Below are 20,550 nucleotides of genomic sequence, written 5' to 3' on the forward strand. Positions count from 1 at the left end.
TTAAACTGGTGCAAAGGAGGATGTTACGAAGGTAAGCAGGAAGGTGGAAAACGGTTTAAACCGATGAATGGAAGGGAGAATGTTAGGAATGAAATAGTGATTGGCACATTATTTGGCAACATAATATAATCACGCGTGAATGTCGATAATGGCGGCTGCAAGATTGCCCTGATGTGCTGAATAATGGAGGCGAGGCATTTATTGGAGGATCGTGGACGGCATTCCTCCTCCTGACGGGAGAGCGCTTCTGCGTCTACATGAGGTTAACGGACGTGGCCGCCCGCCTCACTTCCTGCCTTCCTCCCCCCCTTCGCACATGAAAGCGCGGCTTCCTCACTCGGGGGGATAGAAGCCGTTAACGCCCGAGGCTTTTGATGTACCGCCGCCCGCGCGGGATCGGCCAATCAGAAGCCGGCGTCAGGATGGCTCCTTGCGGTGGGGGGAAAAAGCGAGAAGGAGGGATTACGGAATTGTGCTGTTTCAGGCTTTCCCGGTTTTCCCATCATGCATCTTTTAAAGTGCTTTACAGGCGACCCGATCAGCAAGTTACGAGCATGAAACCAGAATTTCAAACTCCAACCTTGGCTTCGAAACACCTAAACCAAGCTTGAAACCCGAACCTGGAACCCTAATTTGAATTCTGACTATAAAAGGGCAACAACGAAGGAAAAAAGCAAGCAGGAAAAGAAAGGAGCAAAGAGGTTGGGTGTCGAAATATGTCACTGCTGCCAGTGTTTTCAAAAGCTGAGTAAGCATATTTCTGCCGGGGGAGGGGGGGGGGGATATGGAGGGGACTCACCGGCCACAGAATTGGGTCGGGGCATGAGGTACAAGGGGACGGAGTGGGCCAAGTGCGAGGACATGCTCTCCAGGCTGCGCTCGGGGATCTTGTTGAGGCTGTACGTGGACGCCGTCATGTTCTCGTCCACGCGGTACAGGAAGGAGTCCATGCCTGATTTCTGCGACTGCCACAGCTTCAGGTTGCCACGCGAGCCCTCCGTGCCGCCGCCGTGCTTGCCGCCGCCACGCTCCATGTTCTCGGAGTAGCTGGTCAGCGTGGCTGCACAGACAAATCATGCTGGTTGAGAACCATGCTTGGACAATTCGCAAGCCAACCCGGCATTGTCAACACTCACTAGAAACTTTAAACCTAACCCTTTGCATAAAACCCCAAATTTAAATTGAAACCTTAACCCTGCCTTGAAACCCAAATCTGAAATCCAAACTTTAGCTTGACACCCTCATTTGCAACCTAAATTTACAACCCTAACTCAGATGCGATAACACTTAATTTGAAACACCCCCTAACCCAGAACTCAACTGCTAATTTGAAACTTGAACCTAAAGCCCAGGTTTGAAATCCACATTTTTAACCCTTCATCCTACTTCTGAAGTCTTTCCGGGACACTTGGAGGCACTCTCACCGATGATTCCGCTGTCCCGGCTCTCCAGCGTGGAGGTGGGACTGGTGACCGAGCCGTAGGCGCACTCCCTGGTGCCCGCCTGGCCCGACATGGTGGGGGGCAAAGTGGAGCAGGGGCTGCCCGCGGGGGGCGATGCGGTGCTGCTGGTCAGCGTGGAGCATGGGCTGATGCGCTGGTTCTGGCCCTCGGGAGACAAACACACAAACATTACACGAACATGTCGTTTTGAAGACCAAGATGGTAGAATACTTCCAGGAATGCATGAAAGCGTGGCAGAGAAGACTGGGAAAGTGCGTTTAAGACTCCACGAAGCGAAAACTTCATAGTTTGGATTTGAAATCTATCTTTTGTGACGGCGGTCATGGAACTTTTCCGACGCAGCTCACACGCAAGCTAGGAAGAGACTCATTGTTTGTCTCCCTGCAGTGAGTCCCCAGTGCGTCAGCTCAGGTTAGCAGAGCGAGCACCGCAGGGGAGCCAAAATATAAAGAAAAAGCGGCTGCTGCGAGCCCTCACAGACGCACCCGAGCATAAAACATTCATGCACGTGTATGTGAAGTGTGTGGAGGTCTCCGTTGAGAGGAGAGGAAAGGTGAAGTGGTGCTCAAGGCTACATCCACCTGACTGTGTAACGCACTCGTGCTCGTTAGACACGACATATATCCGCACAAGCTACTACCAAGTAGAAGTGCTCAAAAATTCGCATTGTCTCAGCAACTTCCATTTGTTTGGTTAAAACTTCACACCTGCAGTCCGCTGCACATTGTTTCTGCTATTGCACGGTTGGACTGAAAAATAAATCCTAGTTGTGACGCTTTTACTGACAATGGTGAAAAAATAGATTCTGATTCAACACCTAAATACTGTACTCTATCTAGTAAACGTGTGTCCGAGGTATATACAAGATCAAGTCCAATAAGAGTACACACAAGTACACAGCCGTCCCAAAACAGACATTCTTAGAAAGATCGCCCACGATCTTAGGAAGACTGTACTTGGCGATTTCACAAGACCGTACTCTGCGTTCTTCATATAGAGAAACAGTGTTTGTTTTGTTTGTTGCATGATAGCATTTTGCCGACCTATGCTAGCAATTCGTATGAATGCGTAATGTGTAAACGCAACTGTGGAGGTTTGAGCGAAATACTAACAACAATACAACATCAACACAAACAAAATATGTCTTATTTATAGCCTGCTAGCTGTTTAATTTTACGTGATCGAATATTGACATGGAAAACTAGCAATCATGTGATGCTATGCTAAGGTAGCAACAGAGCTTTGTGCAAATGCTAACATCCCTATACCAACATTGACCAGATCAAACAACATTAATACAAGCAAAAAAAATGTTTGTTTGCTGATAAGCCTTTATTTAATTTAGCATGATAGCATAGCATGTTAACTGTTCTGTGGTAGCTGTGGAGCTTTGTGCTAAATGCCCCAAATCAGCCCCCGATTGTCTTAATTTAGTGTGTGCTAGGTTAGCCGTTTTATCTGACTTCACTGGATACTCACAGCTAAATGTTCATCATCACTCTAAGCGAGACAGTACCAGCAATCATTTCATAATGTGGCAATTTCATCTGCATCTTGTTTTTGCGAGGCAAAGCAGTGCACTCAACATGTTTGCATTGTACTTTAGGGCAGGTAAGCGAAACAAGACGAGCGGACACAGAGTGCAGCAGGCGGCCGGCGTGAGTCACGTCTCTTAAAAAAGAGGCGCTTGAATCAACCTCTCTCGCTTTCTACACCCCCGCCCGTTACAGCAACGCTCACTTCAAGCAGCAGTTGGTCCATCACACAAAGCTTTCGTTTGCAACACGTACTGTACCTGTGCAAAATGCGACGCCATACAAGTGGCGTATGTAGAATAAGCCTCAAACACGAGTCTATTCCTTGGCTACAAAGATAACAGCTATGAAGTGAATATTTTTGAAAGATCAAAGGCCATCATTTATACATGAACTTGTGCAAAATGTGACTATGCAAGCGGGGCTCCTAGAGTCTCACAGGAGCTGCTTATTGCACGAGTAAGCCACATAGATACTCCGACTTCACAGTTTAGAGTTATCGAGACATTTCCATATGTACCTGTGCAAAATGTGATTGCATCCAAGCGGGGTTCAGAGAAGAAGCCCTTATTAGTTCCATAAAGGCTCAGTGTATTGTTTAGCCATATCATCAATTAGACAGAGCTATTTAGAGTCTGAAGTGGACTTCTGAAATCAAATTAAATGGTGTGCCATTATTTCCGCATGTACTTGTGCAAAATGTGACTCGATACAATCAGGATTCATAGAATAAGCCTTTATTCGTCCGGCAATAAAGGATTAGTCTACTCCTTTGGCCACAAAGATAACATATCAACACCTCATGCTCAACTGCCAAGTGGAGTTTTGAGATTAAATGTCATCACTTTCACATGCTGATGCAAAATGTGATTTAAAAAACAAACAAACAAAAAAAACTGGGTTTATAGAATTAGTCTATTTTAGTTGCGTAATAACAGCTTATTGTATTATTTGGCCACAAGCTACCATGACATAGTCATAGAGAACACATTCAACTATTGAGTGGAATTATGCAATCAAATGCTATCATTGCTGCTTGTACTTGCTGAAAAATGTGACATCTTGCAAGTGGGGTTCAATGAATAAGACATTATTCAGGGGTTTTCAAACTTTTTTGCCTACCAAAGGAATTGCAAAGGTTGCCTATTTTCAAGAGAAAGACCTCACAATGTTAAGCTAAAAAAAACAAAACATTTTGTTATAGAATAAAAGTTCTAAGAATAAAGTCATGTTCCATGAAAGGTACCATATGAGAATAAAGTGTTAGTTTTCAAAAACAAAGATGCAATATAGTATATAGATAGTCATTCTGCGAAAAATATAGTTATCATTTCAAATCATTATTACAAAGTCATTCTAAGGTACTGTGAGTACTATTACAACATCCAACAATGACTTCAATACAATAGGTGATTTGAATGGTGTTTTGCATCCTGCCAGTGGGAATTTCAAAATAAGAGCCACATCCTCTCACCTGTCTGGCCTCGGGCTCCTCCATGCCGAAGTGGGGACCGGCTGGCCCCTCGCTCGCTTTGTCTCCCAGAAGGAAGCCCAGGCGCGTCATCAATGTGTTGGCGGCTTCATCCACCGTGGGAGGGGGGCCCAGCTCCTGGCTCGACTCCCCTGCAGAGGCAGCGGGAAGGAGAGAAGAGGTTGAGACTGAGTGTGAGGTGGAAGAAAAAACAAAACAAAATAAACAAAAGCAGCAGCAGGTGCTAAAATAAGAGGCGACGTCCACCTGGACGCATCGCACCCGCATCCCCAGCTCGCTGCCCGGACGTCTTAAACAAAGTCCAAAGTGCCTTCATTCACGAGTCTTTGGAGAGAAGCAAATGTCACTCGTGCCTACTCGCTGACAGCCGCTCCTCTTCTGCGACAACATGCCCGACGTAACAAGATACGCCGCTCACCTGTTAGACGACGCCAGACAAAGCGGCCGAGGCGACGCCCCACTGTCCTGTTTGCACAGGCTCATTGCAATGAGGAGGGAAAAATAAAGCTCCACCTTCAGAAAAAAAAAAAAAAACCTACCTAAAACAACAATAGAACATGTGGAGCTTTGAACTAATGTAAATGCTGACATCCGTATGCCCAAAATGGCAAAATCAACACAAGCGCCTGATGTAGTACTTACAGCCGTACCTTGACTCACAAGTTTAATTTGTTCTGTACCCAACCGAATTCACCCTAATATCAAATCATTTTTTAAAAATAATTTGAATGCCATTAAACCGTTCCAGCCAACCAATAATATCAATTTCATTGTTGCCTTTAAATAAGAAAAATAGCACTGTATTATGAAAACCATAATAAAAAAAAAAAGAACACAGAAGACAATGTAAAGTTTTATTAAAGATAGGGCTTTGGAAGATATGGATTTCTTTAGGCCAATTACGATAATCGCTATTACAATACACGATTAGTCTGAAGATTAATTAAAAAATATATTGTATAAAGCATAAAATCACATTTTGCAGTCCCGATGCTTACAATAATAAAGAATAACAGGCAGAACATTTGACTTTTATGACACTTTGTCCTTCAGTATTTATTTAACTGTACGACATAAGATTTTTTTTTAATCATTGGTTGGATGTGTTCTTTAAGAGGCATGGCCATGTGAGTGACATCACGAGCTGGAGTTGGTTAAACTGTGTGTGAGTGTCTCGATGTGAGTTGCGGCCTACAGCAGCTACTTGCGTGTGTTCTCATTTTGTATTTGTTAGTTTTTTTTTACTGTTGCCTATTGTGTTCAATAAACGGCTGAAAGTTCATCGATGCCCGTAGCAGCCCTTGCCCACAGGTGGGGTCATAACAGTATTTTAATTGCTCCTTTTTGATCACGTCACTTGAGTGGACTGGCTCCTACTTCAAACTTTTGCTCAACCAAGTAACGGCTTGTAACCGGAAACACAAATTTTTCCAACAATAATTTAACCTGGCAATATGAAATGCTAACAGTCCTGTGATGCTACACCGCGTTAGCTACGCAGCTTTGAGCTAAATGCTTACACACCATGCACAAATTATAGCTGCTGCTTAATGTTAACATCTTCCTGCTAACACGCCCACAATGAAAATGACAACAAATTAGGCGAGACAATAGTTAAAGGAAAAAAAAAAACCCTCACTGTAGTTATGTATTTTGCAGCCGCCTTCCTTATTAGCATGATATCATATTAGGTCGTGAGACTGCAGCACGCCCCTCCAGGTTGCCTTCACTCCCTGGAGTGTTCCCGAACCGACTGGCTGTAATTGGATGAGCGAGCGGGACGGTCCGAGCTTATATAAACAGCCGAGACGCTCACTTTGCTTCTTCTGTTGTCGTCGTTTACCAGCAGGGCAGGTCGGACCAGACCGGCAGGTAATTGCAGCGTCCGTTAGACAGAATAATGTCATGTCATGACATTAGACTAAGGCAGTGTCTACAAATAAACAGGCAGTTTTAATCTTAAGCGGTTAGAAAACCAAAATCAAATCCATAAATTCAAAGTTAGGGCCAGTCAGGGACTGAGAAAGCCATTTTCAAAATAGGCACAATCAAAAACAGGGTATTTTGACATATCTTGGGTGATAGGATCATGCGCGTCCATCTAGATAAGGGACGCCCAAAGTTTTTTCACTTAGGGCCACAATATGTTTTTTTAAACATGCTTAAACCAATTTAATTTACTGCAGGTCAAAATAGTTTAGCAGTTAAACATATTCAAAGATAAAAAAAAAAAATAAAAATAAAAAAAATAATGATATCTTGTAACATTTAACTTAAAACATTCGAAAATGAAAAAATACTTATATGGTAACATGTAATATTAAATATTTGAATATTTGATATTTAAATGGTCCTCGGGTCAAACTTGGGACCCCTCTGATCTATATTTTCAATCTGAAGTCTGTGCGATGTCGTTTTATATGGTTTGTGAAAGCTTGCCCCAAAAAGTCCTTTACTTCTGCTCAAAAGTAGTCATAAAAATGATATTAAATGCAGGAACAATAATGCAATATGATTATTAAATCTGTTACTATTTACACAAGGGATAAGCAATTTGTTCCCTTACTGCAGTGAATGTGAACTGATCTAAGGTACATCCCGAAGTATGATTTTTGGCATATTCATAATTCATTGGTTAGTCATTCATGCTTTTACCGTTATAAAAGGCCCTTGAGGGCAATTACAACTACGATGTAGGCCAGCATGAATACAAGTTTTCCATCCTTGCTGTAACCACAAATATTGTGCTAGCGTATTAAAAAAAACCAACATCAAAGCCATAATTGCAAACTTTAAGGACTTTTTAGCCAGTTGGAGGCCGAAAGTAATTTCGAATGAATGAACACAACTTCAGTATGGTTAGTCATTATATTTGTTACCAGGTACTCCCCCCCGCCCCCACCAAAAAAGTCACTAGAAGGGTTGGAAAAGTTGCAGAAATTGACGCAAAATTGCTAAGTCGATAACAATGAGTAGCCACTTTCTTGGCCGCAACGCCCTAGCTCCGCCCACACGGCCATCATGACAGCTGAACTCAACATTTGCATGGGACAGAATGCCTGGGAATTCTGTTTATTTCTGGGGAAAAAAAGTGCTAACTCAACATTTGAAGGAGTTACACTATTTACAGATTTTGGATGCACTGAGTGAACAATGAGCATTTCTGGGACAAAAAAAAAAAAAATATAGCAAAAAAATACAGTACGTTCAAATGGTTGTTGGTCACGTCAAACTGCAACAAATGAGCTAATTAGCTCACTAATGAGCTGGTATCATAGCCGTAGTTTACATTATGAGGTGCGATCCGAGCTCTTTAATCGCACACGCTTCGCGTTTGCAAAGAAAATCATCAGGCAAACTTCTAAGCAAGTCAAGCGGATGTCGTCTCATCACCGTGACGCCTGAAAACATCTCAGAAACACACATGCCACACGCACTCCCCACCCGCTGGATTCCTGAGCTGCAAAAGGGGAGACAGATGGTTGCCACGGCAACTATCTTTGGGCGCACAGCTAGGAATGCGTGTCCGTGCATTCCGGGAAAAAGCGGATTAATAACAGGGTAAGTGCTCAGCTTTCACCTGGACACCTCCGACACCACGGAGCTAACAAGTCGGATGCACGGAGAGCAGCAGCAGGAAAACAGACTACGCTTAATTCACTTTTCGCATCGGTGGGAACGCATCCTAATATTTTGCACGCTAAGAAAGCGTGGTGGTAGATAATCAGGAACGTCACATTCCTCTGATGTTATCTTCTCAAAAGTTCCATTCACACGTGAAGGCTCTGCAGGTTCAAAACACCTGGACCAGGATCAGAGTAGGGATGAAATTATTTTCATGACTATTTTTTTCTTTCTTTTTTTTTTTTTACTGTTGTTTCTTTTCCAAATGGAAAGTTGTTTGCCAAGAGAAAAAGCAGAGAAGAAGCAGAAGATATGTTACAGTGCTATGTCATCGATTTCATTAATAGATACAAATTGATGATTAGCAAATACAATGTAACAGTTTACACCTGCTACAGCAACAAAACATCTGACCTATTTGGCAGCAACACTAATAATCCCACAGAACCTGTTCACGCACATTATTACAGTTCGTCCACTCGGATCCAGAAAACCTTCGGATGTGTTTGGAGACAACATTTCTACACTGTACATTCCTTGGCCATTTGTTCACAAAAGACAACAGTTAGAGCGACTTTTTATTTTGTTTGTTTGTTTACTACTCATCGCCAGGCCCCTTTGTTGGGGTTCAAGTGAACGTACCAGTATGTATGACCGGTTTTATAGTCCTTTACCACAAATTCCCTCTGGACTTTCCTGCTACACTATGTGAGTTTCAGCAAGGCCGCATTTAGATATGATTACACACACGCACGCGCACACACATAACATACTTGTGAAAACAATACCCGCCACTTGCGGCTACTGACAATGTTAGTGGGGCCCCGCGAGGTGTTCTCCTTATTGTTACATGGCGTTGAAATCGTCGAGATTGATTTCTATTGTCCATGCTCGCATCATTCACACTCATGTTAAGATTAACTATAAAACTGCCACTTGAGAGCTGGAACAAAATAATTGGACATATTTGACCTTGCACTTTCGTACGGCAAGCGGCAGGCCGGATCATTAGATAACTTCATGACGAAGACCCTGGCGACACGCAGTTATGCCTCTGATGTCACCTCGGAAGCCCGTTTATTTTCCCGTGCCGCTGTTCTGTGCGAACGGTACCAACACGGAACTGGTGTGGAAGTGGATCCTCAAATTTCCCGTGTGAAAGAGGATAGCAGAAAGCCAGTCCCGAGGTAGGGACTTGACATTTCCTAACCTGTTGCGTAGACATGCAATTAAGTCATTTTTTAACGTATAGAAAATGTGGAGGCAATGACAATGATTTTCAGAAAGTTTTGTGGACTTTCAAACAGGTAAATATTGAGTGTAATCAATACAGAAGGAGTAATGTTATTGTAATGCCCACAAATGTTAGTAAAATGGAAAGGAAAAAGTCATGTTAAAATCGCAGTAGATTACAGTGATTTTAATATCAGTTTTTCCTAATCCGTGCAGATTCCCCCCCCCCCCCCCACACACACATGCATTCATATTCCTCCTCACTAGGTTTCATGTGAAAGGCAGAGGTTCTTGTCACGTCGCCGATTGCCATGATTTTACAGAAACACTGCGAAAAAGATTGTAAAAAAGTGCTGACTCATGAACGGGAGCAAATCTAAAGCGGGTAGCTTTGAAGTCGACAAATAAAACAAGCGACACAAGCTGGCACAGCAGCAGGTGTTAAGACGACACCCTGCCGTGACTTGTGCCAGGAGACGCTGGTTAAGAGCTAAGATGTCCATCTGCCGCCTAAGAAATAAAAGCCCGACTCGCCCACCCCCTCTCCCGCTGCGGTTCTCCCAGAGACCCAGTCACCATCCCAATTGGAATCAAGCGCTCTCTTCGCGCCAGTGGCGCCGTTGATTACCTTTCCCAAAAGTGTTGCATCTGCAGTAACTCGCACGCACGCGCGTGTGCCTGATCCCATTCAATTTGGGTTTGGGAAAAAATGCGCAATAAAGGTACAGGGAGACATCAAAGATGAAACGCTATCATGGTATCACAATTAGAGTAAAAGGTAATAGTGCTTGAAATATTGGGAAAATATTGAATATAAAAAAATAAATAAAAAAAACATACACCAATCTTAAGATATAACTAGAAAAACGATTTAAAAAAAAAACATACAAAAATTTTAGAAAATACGAAAATATAAAATTACCCCCCAAAATACACTTGGGAGGAAAGGCCCAAATATGGCAAAAAATAAAACATTCAAAGTAAACAATTAAATGTAAAATCACAAATGTTAAAGAATGGTATTAAGAGAAAAATAGACACATGTTAGAAAATAATACAGAAATATTAGACAAAAAATAAATGAATCAGCAAAATGTAAACAAAAAAAAACATAGGGGATTAATTACAAAAAATATTAGGGGGAAATATACTGGACGCTTTAAAATATTAAATGGAAAAATACAAACAAAGAAAAATACTTCCAAAAAAATAAAACAATAATATAATGTTAATTAAAAACAGACACGGATACTAGGAAGAGAACGCAACATTTCTCAATTAATGAAAATTTTAGAAATACACAAATATTGAAAACAAATAAAAGGGAAAAAATGCAAACGTATAAGAAACTAAAACAAAAACATTAGACAAAAATACTTTCTGAAAGCATACTCGGAAAATATGTAAACAATTAAAAACCCCAAACAATTTGATGAGAAATATAGACGAACAAAGATATAAATTGCACTGCAACAGCACACCAGATGGGAAAAGTCGAAAAACAGCTACCACTCCCTAAGACGCAAAATATGGTATTAACGATAATTACAATTGGAAACTAACAGTCTGAATTCCAATCAAAGGTTATCGGAAAACCTTTTCATCCCTACAATGCATCTGTAAAGACCACCTACTTGGAGCTCCCATCGGGCACAGGCTCCACAGGAGAGGCTGGCAAAACGACAAGTCCACCATTTTCTCGCTAAATTGTGTCAGCCAAGAAGACCCCAGAGCTTCACATGTCTACATCTCCGCAGAAATCTAAGCATATCCCCGAGTGACCTGCTTAAGCGAGGCCGGCAGGACGAGGGGGGGGGGGGGGGGTCGACTGGGATAGACGTTTGACAGAGACCGGACTGAAGTGCGGATTACAGACCAACTGCCGACTCCAGGAAGCGGAGCTCTGGGATTAGGAGGACCAATCTTTCTTCAACATTCCTCGCGCCATTAAGCGTCACTTTCCCTCTCCGCTGCTGTTCGCGCAACACGAAAAAGCCGACATGCGGGAAAAGGGGCGGGAGGGCCAGAAACTTACCTGGGCACAATCTGTCCAGGTGGGAATTTCCGGCAGGGTCGGGGGAGCCCAGCTCCGACTGCGGAACACGAGGGCTCTCCACGAACTTTGCTTTCCGCAGAGGGGCTGGCAGCAGACAAACACACACAGAGGGAGACAACGCACACACAGACACACACACACACACATATATATATAAATTAGGGAGCTGGGGGGTGAGACAAGGGGGTTGACAGAAAGCTTATAAAGCAGCAATTTGACAATCGCTTGAAGCCAAACCACACAGACAAACTAACATATCACCTCCATCGTCAATACATGGAGACGCCCGTTTATAAATAATCAATAAGAGGTTGAACCGGACAATCTTACCGTAATTGTTCATGTTAGCAAGTTATATTGGACAATTATGTGCGGTTTTTTTTGAGGGGGTGGGGAGGGTGGGGCTTTATTTTGTGATCCAACAAAACAAGATCCATAAAGATAAGTATGATTCCATGCGTTTGGTATGAAAGAACTCTGTCAAAAAGCAAGAAAATATGTTCTCATATCCAACGTGTGACTTTACAAAAAAAAAGTCGAAAATCTTCCCAGAAGTGTGGAAGCTTGGGTAACAACTTCCTGTTAGCATCCCAACATTTATGTCCATATATTGTGCATCTTATGTACCTTTATATGATGTGACTTTTTGCAACATGGTGCTCCAACATCAACATGAATCAGAACTGAAAATCAGTTATGAGTGGAGTTCCGCAGGGATATGATCGAGGCACAGGTTTGCTTTAACACAATATGTCGCCTATATGGAGCAGCAGCAGCAGCAACGTCAACAAAGTCCCAAGCAGCAACGCGACACAGCCATGAGAGGAGTCTGCAAACTAAAGTGCCAGTTCCGCAGCATTGTTGAGTCAGCAACGCGAATTTTGCGAGCATGCGTCGGCCCGCCGCTGCCATCTGCCTTCAAAATGTGTTCACGGGCTTGTTTACTCCAAATGTCTGGCTTTGACTGAGCGCACAAAGACGGACTTTTGTGCAAACAGACGAGACGAGTTGCTCGAAATGAGCGGCAACGAGCGGAGCGTGATGGGCTCATTCATCGTTTCGGCTTTGTATTTTGAAAGCGGGACAGACGCGAGCGCATCTGGCCACCTTACAGCTGTGGCGAACTGCCTATTTGCATGAATGAATACTGAAAAAGGCACGCTACTCCACAAACGGCTTGTCATACAATCCCTAGTAAGCTTAAAGTTTTCCTCATAAAACCCGGGCCAAAAATGGGCTGTTAGCTTCAGGCTAAAGTTAGCATTGGTTTGTTAATGTCAATTCCTTATCTGAGAACATGCAATGATTATTGTTCAATGCTAATTTCCACAGGGTAAACTGTCCATAGATGTGCAACTGAGGGTGTTTTTTTTTTTTTTTGGTCCATACATACCCTGTGATTGGCTGAAAACCAGTCGCCTAAAACCAGGCTCCTGCTCAACCACAATTGCAAAGCACAAGTGTGATCGAGAGATAGCTAGATACTGTAGCTAGAAAGACCATAAAAGAAAAAAAAAATCGATCATCAAAGCACAAGTCCTAGAAGTTGAATAAAATGGATGCTTCAAACCAAACTGACTGACTTCCCGACCAATTTCAGTCTTTCATTCAAAGGCAGAAAACGATGACTGCTTTGATGTTTTTGGTGCATAGCAGCTACCAGGAAGCAGCAGCAAAACAGCTCTGCCTCAATCCACTTCGATTTGGACTTATCCCGATAAGCTCCCCTCTCTTGCGGGCACGGCGAAGAGCCAGCGGCGACTCGTATCGCGCGTCCACCTTCGCCATCGACCAAGCGCGCCATCGGCGTGCGGCGTAAACTGGAGATTAGCGCGTTTGTTTCTCCTCCGGATTTTCACCTGCGTGAAAGGGTTCGGGGGTGCGACTATCTATCCCCACGAGTAAATCCTCTGCGCGGCGTCGGCTCCCGGCGACTTAAATCTGGCGGCTGCGGTGGCGTTGTGTTGTGGGTGCGCGCCAAGCCCAGGATGGCTGACAGTGTTGATGGATGGCAGCGGTGCAAATCCTCTCCGCTAATGAGCTTATGAATAACTACACCTGCATTGTGGGTACATAAATACACGTAGTGAACGCTAGTATGCTTATTACCAAATTTGGTAAAAAAGTACAACATGTAAAAAGTACAGAAAATAGCGTACGTATTGCAGTGTCTGTGGCTTTAAGAGGCGGGGCCTGGTTGCCTGTATCGTTTTTACTGGCGCTAAGCAACTTTGAGGAGGATGGGAGCAATCCTGGCACACAAAAATAATACAAATGTCCTTAATTGCTTTACGGAATACTCACTTCCTCCTTTTGCTATAAGGACGGAAGTCGATTCGAACGTCTACGCGGTGTCATGGCAGGTAGCCCCAAAACAAACAAAAAAACTAAAGTATTGTTTGAACAAAATTTGATTCATTACCTCATCGCTATTGATCTTTCACACAGCCATTGGGGGATACAATGCAGTCCCTTGACTCAGTCAGCTTGCATTACACTACCTGCCATGATTTTTTTTTTTATATCGTTCAGACTATTTAGAATAAAAGGCAATTTATTTGAGTCCATAAAAGCTTCAAATGCAAACAGTAACATTTGTATTTATAGCTCTGTACAGATAATTATCATTTGTAACGTGTTGTTTTGGCATTGCTGTCTTTTGAAAGGCCACCAATTCACTTGAAGTGAAAGCAACTCAAAAGCCGCATTACGCAATTCATTAGTATTGCAATTTACGGTAAAAGGAATGTACCCAGTTTCAACCTTTGCAGGTTAAACAAAGATTCATCTGATTTGCAGATTTTCTTGATCCCAGGAGCCTCACATTCTAAGCTTCTCGTAATTTAATTTCTTTTTTTGTTCATTATTATACTCATTGTAATTCCTCAAGGGAAATTCAAGGTACACTCTGCTGTATATTTTGTGCTATACATCACACGGAGATCTCAAACACATGCAGACGCGATGTTGAGGCACTTACTCTTCACAAGGTTTAATCATTAATCATTGAAGCATTCCAATGGTAGCCACTGAAAACACAACATTACATTTTTCTTCGGCGTATTTTAAGTTTGAAATGCCGTTACAGTTTTGGATGACAGTTTGTGATATAATAATTGTTAATACAGGCAATTACAATTTAGAGGGGCCTAAATTACTCACTTTTTGTTCGCTATTTCTGGCACAGCTCAGTACCGACGTCCTGTAAATAGATTACATTAATATGTGCGTCTTATAAACCAGTTGAGATTTTGCTTTTGTTTTTTTATTTAGCGGATTTTACGTTAATTACTTTCAAACATTTGACGAAATATTGACATTTTTTTTTTCCCCAATGCATCAAGCGACACACAAGGTGAAGTATAAGCGACGCGGTGAAAAGCAGTGTCACGGCGGCGAGCACGTGGCGCGGGGAAAAGGTCATCGTCGCAACGGGATGCAGTCAGCACACACACACACACGTACACACACACACATACAGATACACACACAAGGATATACGTTGGGCTTGTTGTCTGCTGAGCTTGAAGCTAGCATGCCGCCCAGGTCGCCACAGCAACAGCAAACGAGAAGTGCCACAAGCATCCGGTTTCACTGGAGGGAAGTCATGGTCACATGCCCCAAAATGTCATCTCGGTAACAGAAAACATACAAAGAAATAAACCAATGAGCTCCCATTTTACAAGGAGACGTGACGACGCTCATTAATTCAATTTAGCCAAATGAAGACAAACTGTGAGTGATGCGACGTCATCTCTCTATTTTTCCGAGTATGTAAGTTGGATTCGTTTTGACAACTCCAATTCCACCCTAACGTCTATAATAAAAAATACTTCCGACTTTATTGACTCCTCACCATATTGATTGCACTCTAGGTTGTCTGACTCCAGAATCCGATTCGCTCTTGGAGAAGTCACTAGCCTTGTGCTGTGAGTTTAACTTTTGACTTAAACAATGACGTAAAAAAATATGTACATGCATATAGTACAGTATCTACTGAATTTAAAATGTAAATACTTCTAGGACAGCATGGTGCACTGACAACGGCGCTCAGATGGCGAAAAAATAACAGTGTAGAGCAGATGTTGTTGGTGCAGCAAGTGAAAAGTCCATTAGTCAGACTACCGCTTTCTATTTTTATGTACGTGTGTGTGTGTGCGCGCGTGTATGTGTGTATCAATCAGCACCGCCTTGGGAGGATTATGCGAGCAAGGTGAAGCTCAGGCAGAATTTTAAGAAGGCATATGGGCGGCGCATATTTCCTAAGAAGGCTCATTATCCCCCCCAAAAAAGTAGCATTATTACGAGGCCAGTGTGGCGTCTAATGATGCCGACGCCCCGTCGGCAAATGGAAGGAGGAATGTGAAGATGTCGTCCGAGGAATTCTTGACGTAGAAATAGATAACTAAGCCTTGGCGGGGTTGTGCGTTTGACCGAGTGACATTCTCGTAGTAGATTTTGGTAAAATACTCCCTTTTACTCGCAGCTAGGAATGGTGACTGAACAGTGATCTTTTACTGCTGATTCCTGAGGGCCTGCGCTCTCGTGACTCAGCAGTATTTGTACTTGCGGCCGTGAGATCACTAAGCCTTGATGGAGCTCTGCGCTCTACTGAGTGACATTCAAATTGCAGTTTCTCACAGAAAAAAGTCTGTGAAGTGCACCCTTTGCTCACAGCCGGAAATTGGGATTGAACTGCCATCTTTCGCGGCTGATTCCTCAGAGTCTGTGCGCTCATAAGTAAGCCGTGTTAACACGTGTAACTTTGGCAATCTGCGCTGGACGAGGCGACATTCTCATTGCCGGCATTTCTGAGAATACTTTAATCATACTCGGAAAAGGTGATTGAACCGTGCTCTTTTACGGTTGAGTACTTCGGATCTGCGCTTATGTCACTCGGCAGTATTAAGATGTGTTGACCGTTAGGGAGGTAACGATGAATCGAAAATAGAGTAAAAATCGACTCGCTCAGATTAATCGATCGGGTTGATTAAATTGATCTTGAAAATGATGTTTGAAGCGTTTTTTTTCATTCCAGATGCATAGCACATTTTGAATGTGTAGATCAAATGATCATCATTGCGTGTTGCATTTGTGGATGTCTGCGGAACCACACTAGCTCACAGAGGCAAGCATGGTAGTGATTTTTAAAAAATCGAATCAAAAATCGGAAACTGAAAATCGAATCTAATCGGGGCTTGAGGGAATCGTTACATCCCTAGTTGACAGTAGACACTGACATGTTTAGGTTTTCTTAGCCTTGGCAGACGTCTGCGTTTGACAAAGTTCAATTCTAAATGCAGTTCCTCGTCTGCGAAAATACAGACTCGATTCATAGTCATAAACGGGGATTGAACAGCGGTCTGATTCCTTTGGGCCTGCGCTCTCGTGACTCAGCGGTATTAGCACCACGTCTGTTGCGATAACTTTCTTTTGTCATCTCTTGAGGTGTGAACATCAATTACACTCACCGGCAGCGGCGTTTCAGGAAGCGACAGGCGCATACTTGCCAAGGGCCGCGCATGATACGATCGCCTCATAATAGCCAGGCTGTCTTGACCTCCAGCTTCAGTAAAGCTCGGCGCCGCGCGGACAATGTTTATCCCCTCGGGGCCTGCTGAAACCTGACGACCACGCCCTTCTTGTGACTGGAAAACATCTCGAGAAGACAAGCGAGCGAAAGCAGAGCCGATTAGGAAGCCGCAGTGGGTTAGCGGGGCGACGGCGGCGCCGCCGACCAGACGGACGCGGCCCTGAAATGACGGAGCAAATGTGCCGGCGGCAGACAGAGCCGCGCTGAATGCTAATGGTGGCGCGGGTGTCATTGTGCAGGCCTGAAAACCTCGGACACGCTTGTACGAGTGGGCGCGCGCGCGCACACACACATACACACACAGGTGTGTGCTCAGCTCTCGGTGGTGCACGTAACCCACTCCTCTGTTTTGTAAGCAAATCTCTCTCAGGGTTATTAATAGCACACTGCAGGCTCTGCTAAACACCAAGGTAACGTGTAGTAACGAACTTCATTTGGACGAATAGAGGGTAGGTAGATAGAGGGGCTATTCAAAGTCACACTGGCATTACTGAATGTTACAATATGACACTTTTACATAACAGCATGAGACACATGAAGTCGCAAAAAAGTGCATCTTGGCTTATGAGCTGCATGCAGACTGCATGTTAAGTTTTTAGAAAAATCAAAGACAGGTTGATCATTTTCAAGCATGATATTCAAGTGTAATGAATGATTACTGTTACTGCACTTCTTTTACGGTCCTGATTGGCTTAATCTCTTTTGCTTTGGCTAGTACTCAAGAGCTCTAAAAGTGTTTTCCCAGTTGGCTTTTAGAAGCAATTGTATCCAATTAGACCACAGTACAATGTGACCAAAAGCTAACCGATCGCCAACCCAAATCTGCATGTACAATTACCCTACTAGTTTCATCGCCGATTATTCTTTCAGTGCCTTTTTGGCTTTCTAAACATTTCTGATTGGCAAAGAGATCTGTTTTGCTTTGGAGTGCACTTGGTAGCTTTCTGGTGACTTTTGCATGCAAGGCGTATTTGTATTTGGCTTCCTTGACAGTCCACACCTAGTAATGTGGAGACCCCTATTCATCGATTCTTTGTTTATTGTTAGTCGGCCTTTTTCCGCTTTTCAATTAAATTTCCGGCTGATTTTTTTTTTTGGTCCCACAATGTGGTCGTATGGAGATATTTTGGGGGAAAATTAGAAAATTGCTGTTTGTTAGACAACGATCAGACGCTGACAGATCGTTAAACCTGACACTGCTGGTCCGAGTTCTGACACCGAGTACGTATTTCAATGTATTTCTCCTTGTCAGAAATTGTCAATTACAACTTTATAGATTTGGGGAATGTAGCTCCGATATGTGCCTTTTCTGGAGATGGTTTTCTTTACATTTCTGTTTGACCGTTTAGATTTCTAGTTGACTTTTACATGCAGTTAATGCATGTAGAGATATTTTGGGCTAAAGTACCAGGAATGTTATTTAGTAGATAGCGACCAGTGCTAAAAGCTTGCTAATATCCACTTTTCTTAGAAGTTGAAAGTTACAAGGTCACGGTAGTGTCGAGCCCCCCTCGAATATTCACGATGACTATTACTGGGCCTTTTCCGGAGATGGCTTTCTTCAAGTTTCTGATTGGTTAAAATCTTGCTCTCGAGCGCTGTTAAATCGTCGATTTTCACATACGACTGGAGATTTCGTCAGAGGGCCCAAAAATACGTAAACGGACGCGGCTACGCAATTCTATTCGACAACAACTTGGGGGACACAAACGACTTCCTGAACTGGTCGCCCTCAGCAGGTCGGGAGTGGATGCCAACCAGCGGAGGCAAGCAATGCCGTCTGGCCGCTGTTATTGAGACATTTTGTTCCGTTCGCTCAACAGCAGCTCGTCTGGCCCCCCTGGGGAGACGGTAGCGAGGCAGGCAGCCTGCAGCAACACAGCCAGAGGAAGTGGGCATCCACATCCCCCAACACTCCTCAAAAAAAAAAAACTCTACCACCCCCCTTCCCACCTGACAACTTTAAGCTATTTATGCAAGCATATGGTACATAGTCTGATGCTATGCTGGGAAAAGTGCATCATTAGCCGCCCACAGCTTGTACTTAGAGACACACATACACACACATGCGCGCGCACACTCAAAAGACAATTGAATGTTCACCCACGCTAACGCATGAACGCACCAAAAAAAAAAAAAAACCCAAAAAAAACCACTTGAGCACATCACTTGATTCGCAGCGTCATTAGCGCCCCTCCGACAAGTGAAATCACGTCCGGTCAGTCCAGCGTCACATGACCCGTGCCGGCGACCCTGACAGCGTGCGAACAGGAGACGAGGGCGCGGCGGTCGCTCACCATTCTCAACAGGAGCGGTCCTGCATTCCCGGAGGCTCGGCGAGCTGGAAGTCCTTCCCGAGTGGGCCGGAAAAGTCAAGCAAGGGGAAGGGTGGGGCGGGGGGTGGAATCTCCTCAGGTTTTGGGCACCGATGCTGCACTCGAGTAAGCGATACGGCGGCGATGGGAGGAGTGTGAGGAAAAGGAAGAAGGCGGTTGTGTCTCGGCGGAGGGGTGGGGGCGGTGATGGTGCTGCTGGTGGGAGGGTACCACAGAGGTGACACCCCAGCCTACCAGGTAACCTTCACCCTCGCGCAACACTAAGGAGCGATGCGGCAGCCTGGAGGTAGCGAGCGCCTCAGTCCGCCAACCGCCGCATCTGTCGCCTTTAGCATCGTTATGTACGGAGCGGGAACACGAGCCCGGGGTCCTTCCGATGGATGAATGGCGCAGTGCTGCTGTTGTCATGGCAACCAGCGAGCAGGAAAGGAGGGGGAGGAAAAAGGGTGGGAATGGAGAGCAGGGAAGAAAATGGCATAATCAAAAAAAAAAAAAAAAAAAAAGTAGAGACGAGGGTGGGAGGAGAGCGTTGTTATTAAAAGGCGCACAGTTTTGCAGCTGACGGACACGCGGGATGACAAAGGGGATGATTTTGTTGGGTTATTAATGAAAAGCCACCGCGAGCGTCTCCCCGTCGACTCCTGCGTGTCCTTGTTTTACCCTTGAAAGTGCAGCCATTTTTTTAAGGGCATTTAGTGCCAAAAGCAGCACTTTTTCCCCCCTACTTTAATCATCTCCGTCAGTCACATTTATTTCCCCAAAGAGTTCTTAAATTGCACGACCATGGCTCATAAATGTCATGCGAGTTTGGGAATGTCGGTCAGTCTCATCAACGTACAGAACAGCTGTGAATACACACACATAACAGACACATTTGTAGTTTGACTCCATGGTGTCACACGACGGCGAGTGTGTGTTGTCATTGTCATCAACTTGCAGCGTGAAGCCGGCGAGAGGCGGCTGACGCTTAAGTCACCAGCGGGCTGTGTGTGCGTGACAAATTTGAAATAATCCACAGAATCGCTTCTCATAAAAAGATCAGCTGGCAGGGGAAATAATCTTGGAATACTGGATGATAAGATCTGACCTTTTGGACCCACGTTGTTTGGATTTGCTGTCGCAGGGCGAACTATCAAAAGCTACGCCCACTTTGGACAGTGTAGGCTAAAATCCTTTGCGATTTAACACGGTCTGTTTATCTGTCTACTATCGCTGATT

At 44.0% G+C, this 20,550-nt stretch overlaps 1 protein-coding gene across 9 annotated transcripts in view; it reads right to left on the bottom strand.

The window, feature by feature from the left end:
• Positions 1-20,550, bottom strand: part of tanc2b (tetratricopeptide repeat, ankyrin repeat and coiled-coil containing 2b) — a 78,929-nt gene that overhangs the window by 23,339 nt on the left and 35,040 nt on the right. For 4 of the 9 annotated variants that reach the window (XM_086016632.1, XM_086016634.1, XM_086016631.1 and 1 more), the window contains 4 exons: positions 11,383-11,487; positions 4,473-4,621; positions 1,425-1,608; positions 800-1,060 (listed from right to left, as the gene is read on the bottom strand). In XM_086016632.1, the coding sequence (XP_085872758.1) occupies positions 800-1,060; positions 1,425-1,608; positions 4,473-4,621; positions 11,383-11,487 (699 nt within the window). Of the gene's footprint in view, positions 1-799; positions 1,061-1,424; positions 1,609-4,472; positions 4,622-11,382; positions 11,488-19,293; positions 19,719-20,550 lie in introns of those variants that run through there. The other 5 variants (XM_086016638.1, XM_086016633.1, XM_086016636.1 and 2 more) reach the window with 5 other exon arrangements.

Source organism: Filicampus tigris, chromosome 19 (genome assembly GCF_054856515.1).
Source record: "Filicampus tigris isolate MCC_2025a chromosome 19, RoL_Ftig_1.0, whole genome shotgun sequence".
NCBI lineage: Eukaryota > Metazoa > Chordata > Actinopteri > Syngnathiformes > Syngnathidae > Filicampus > Filicampus tigris.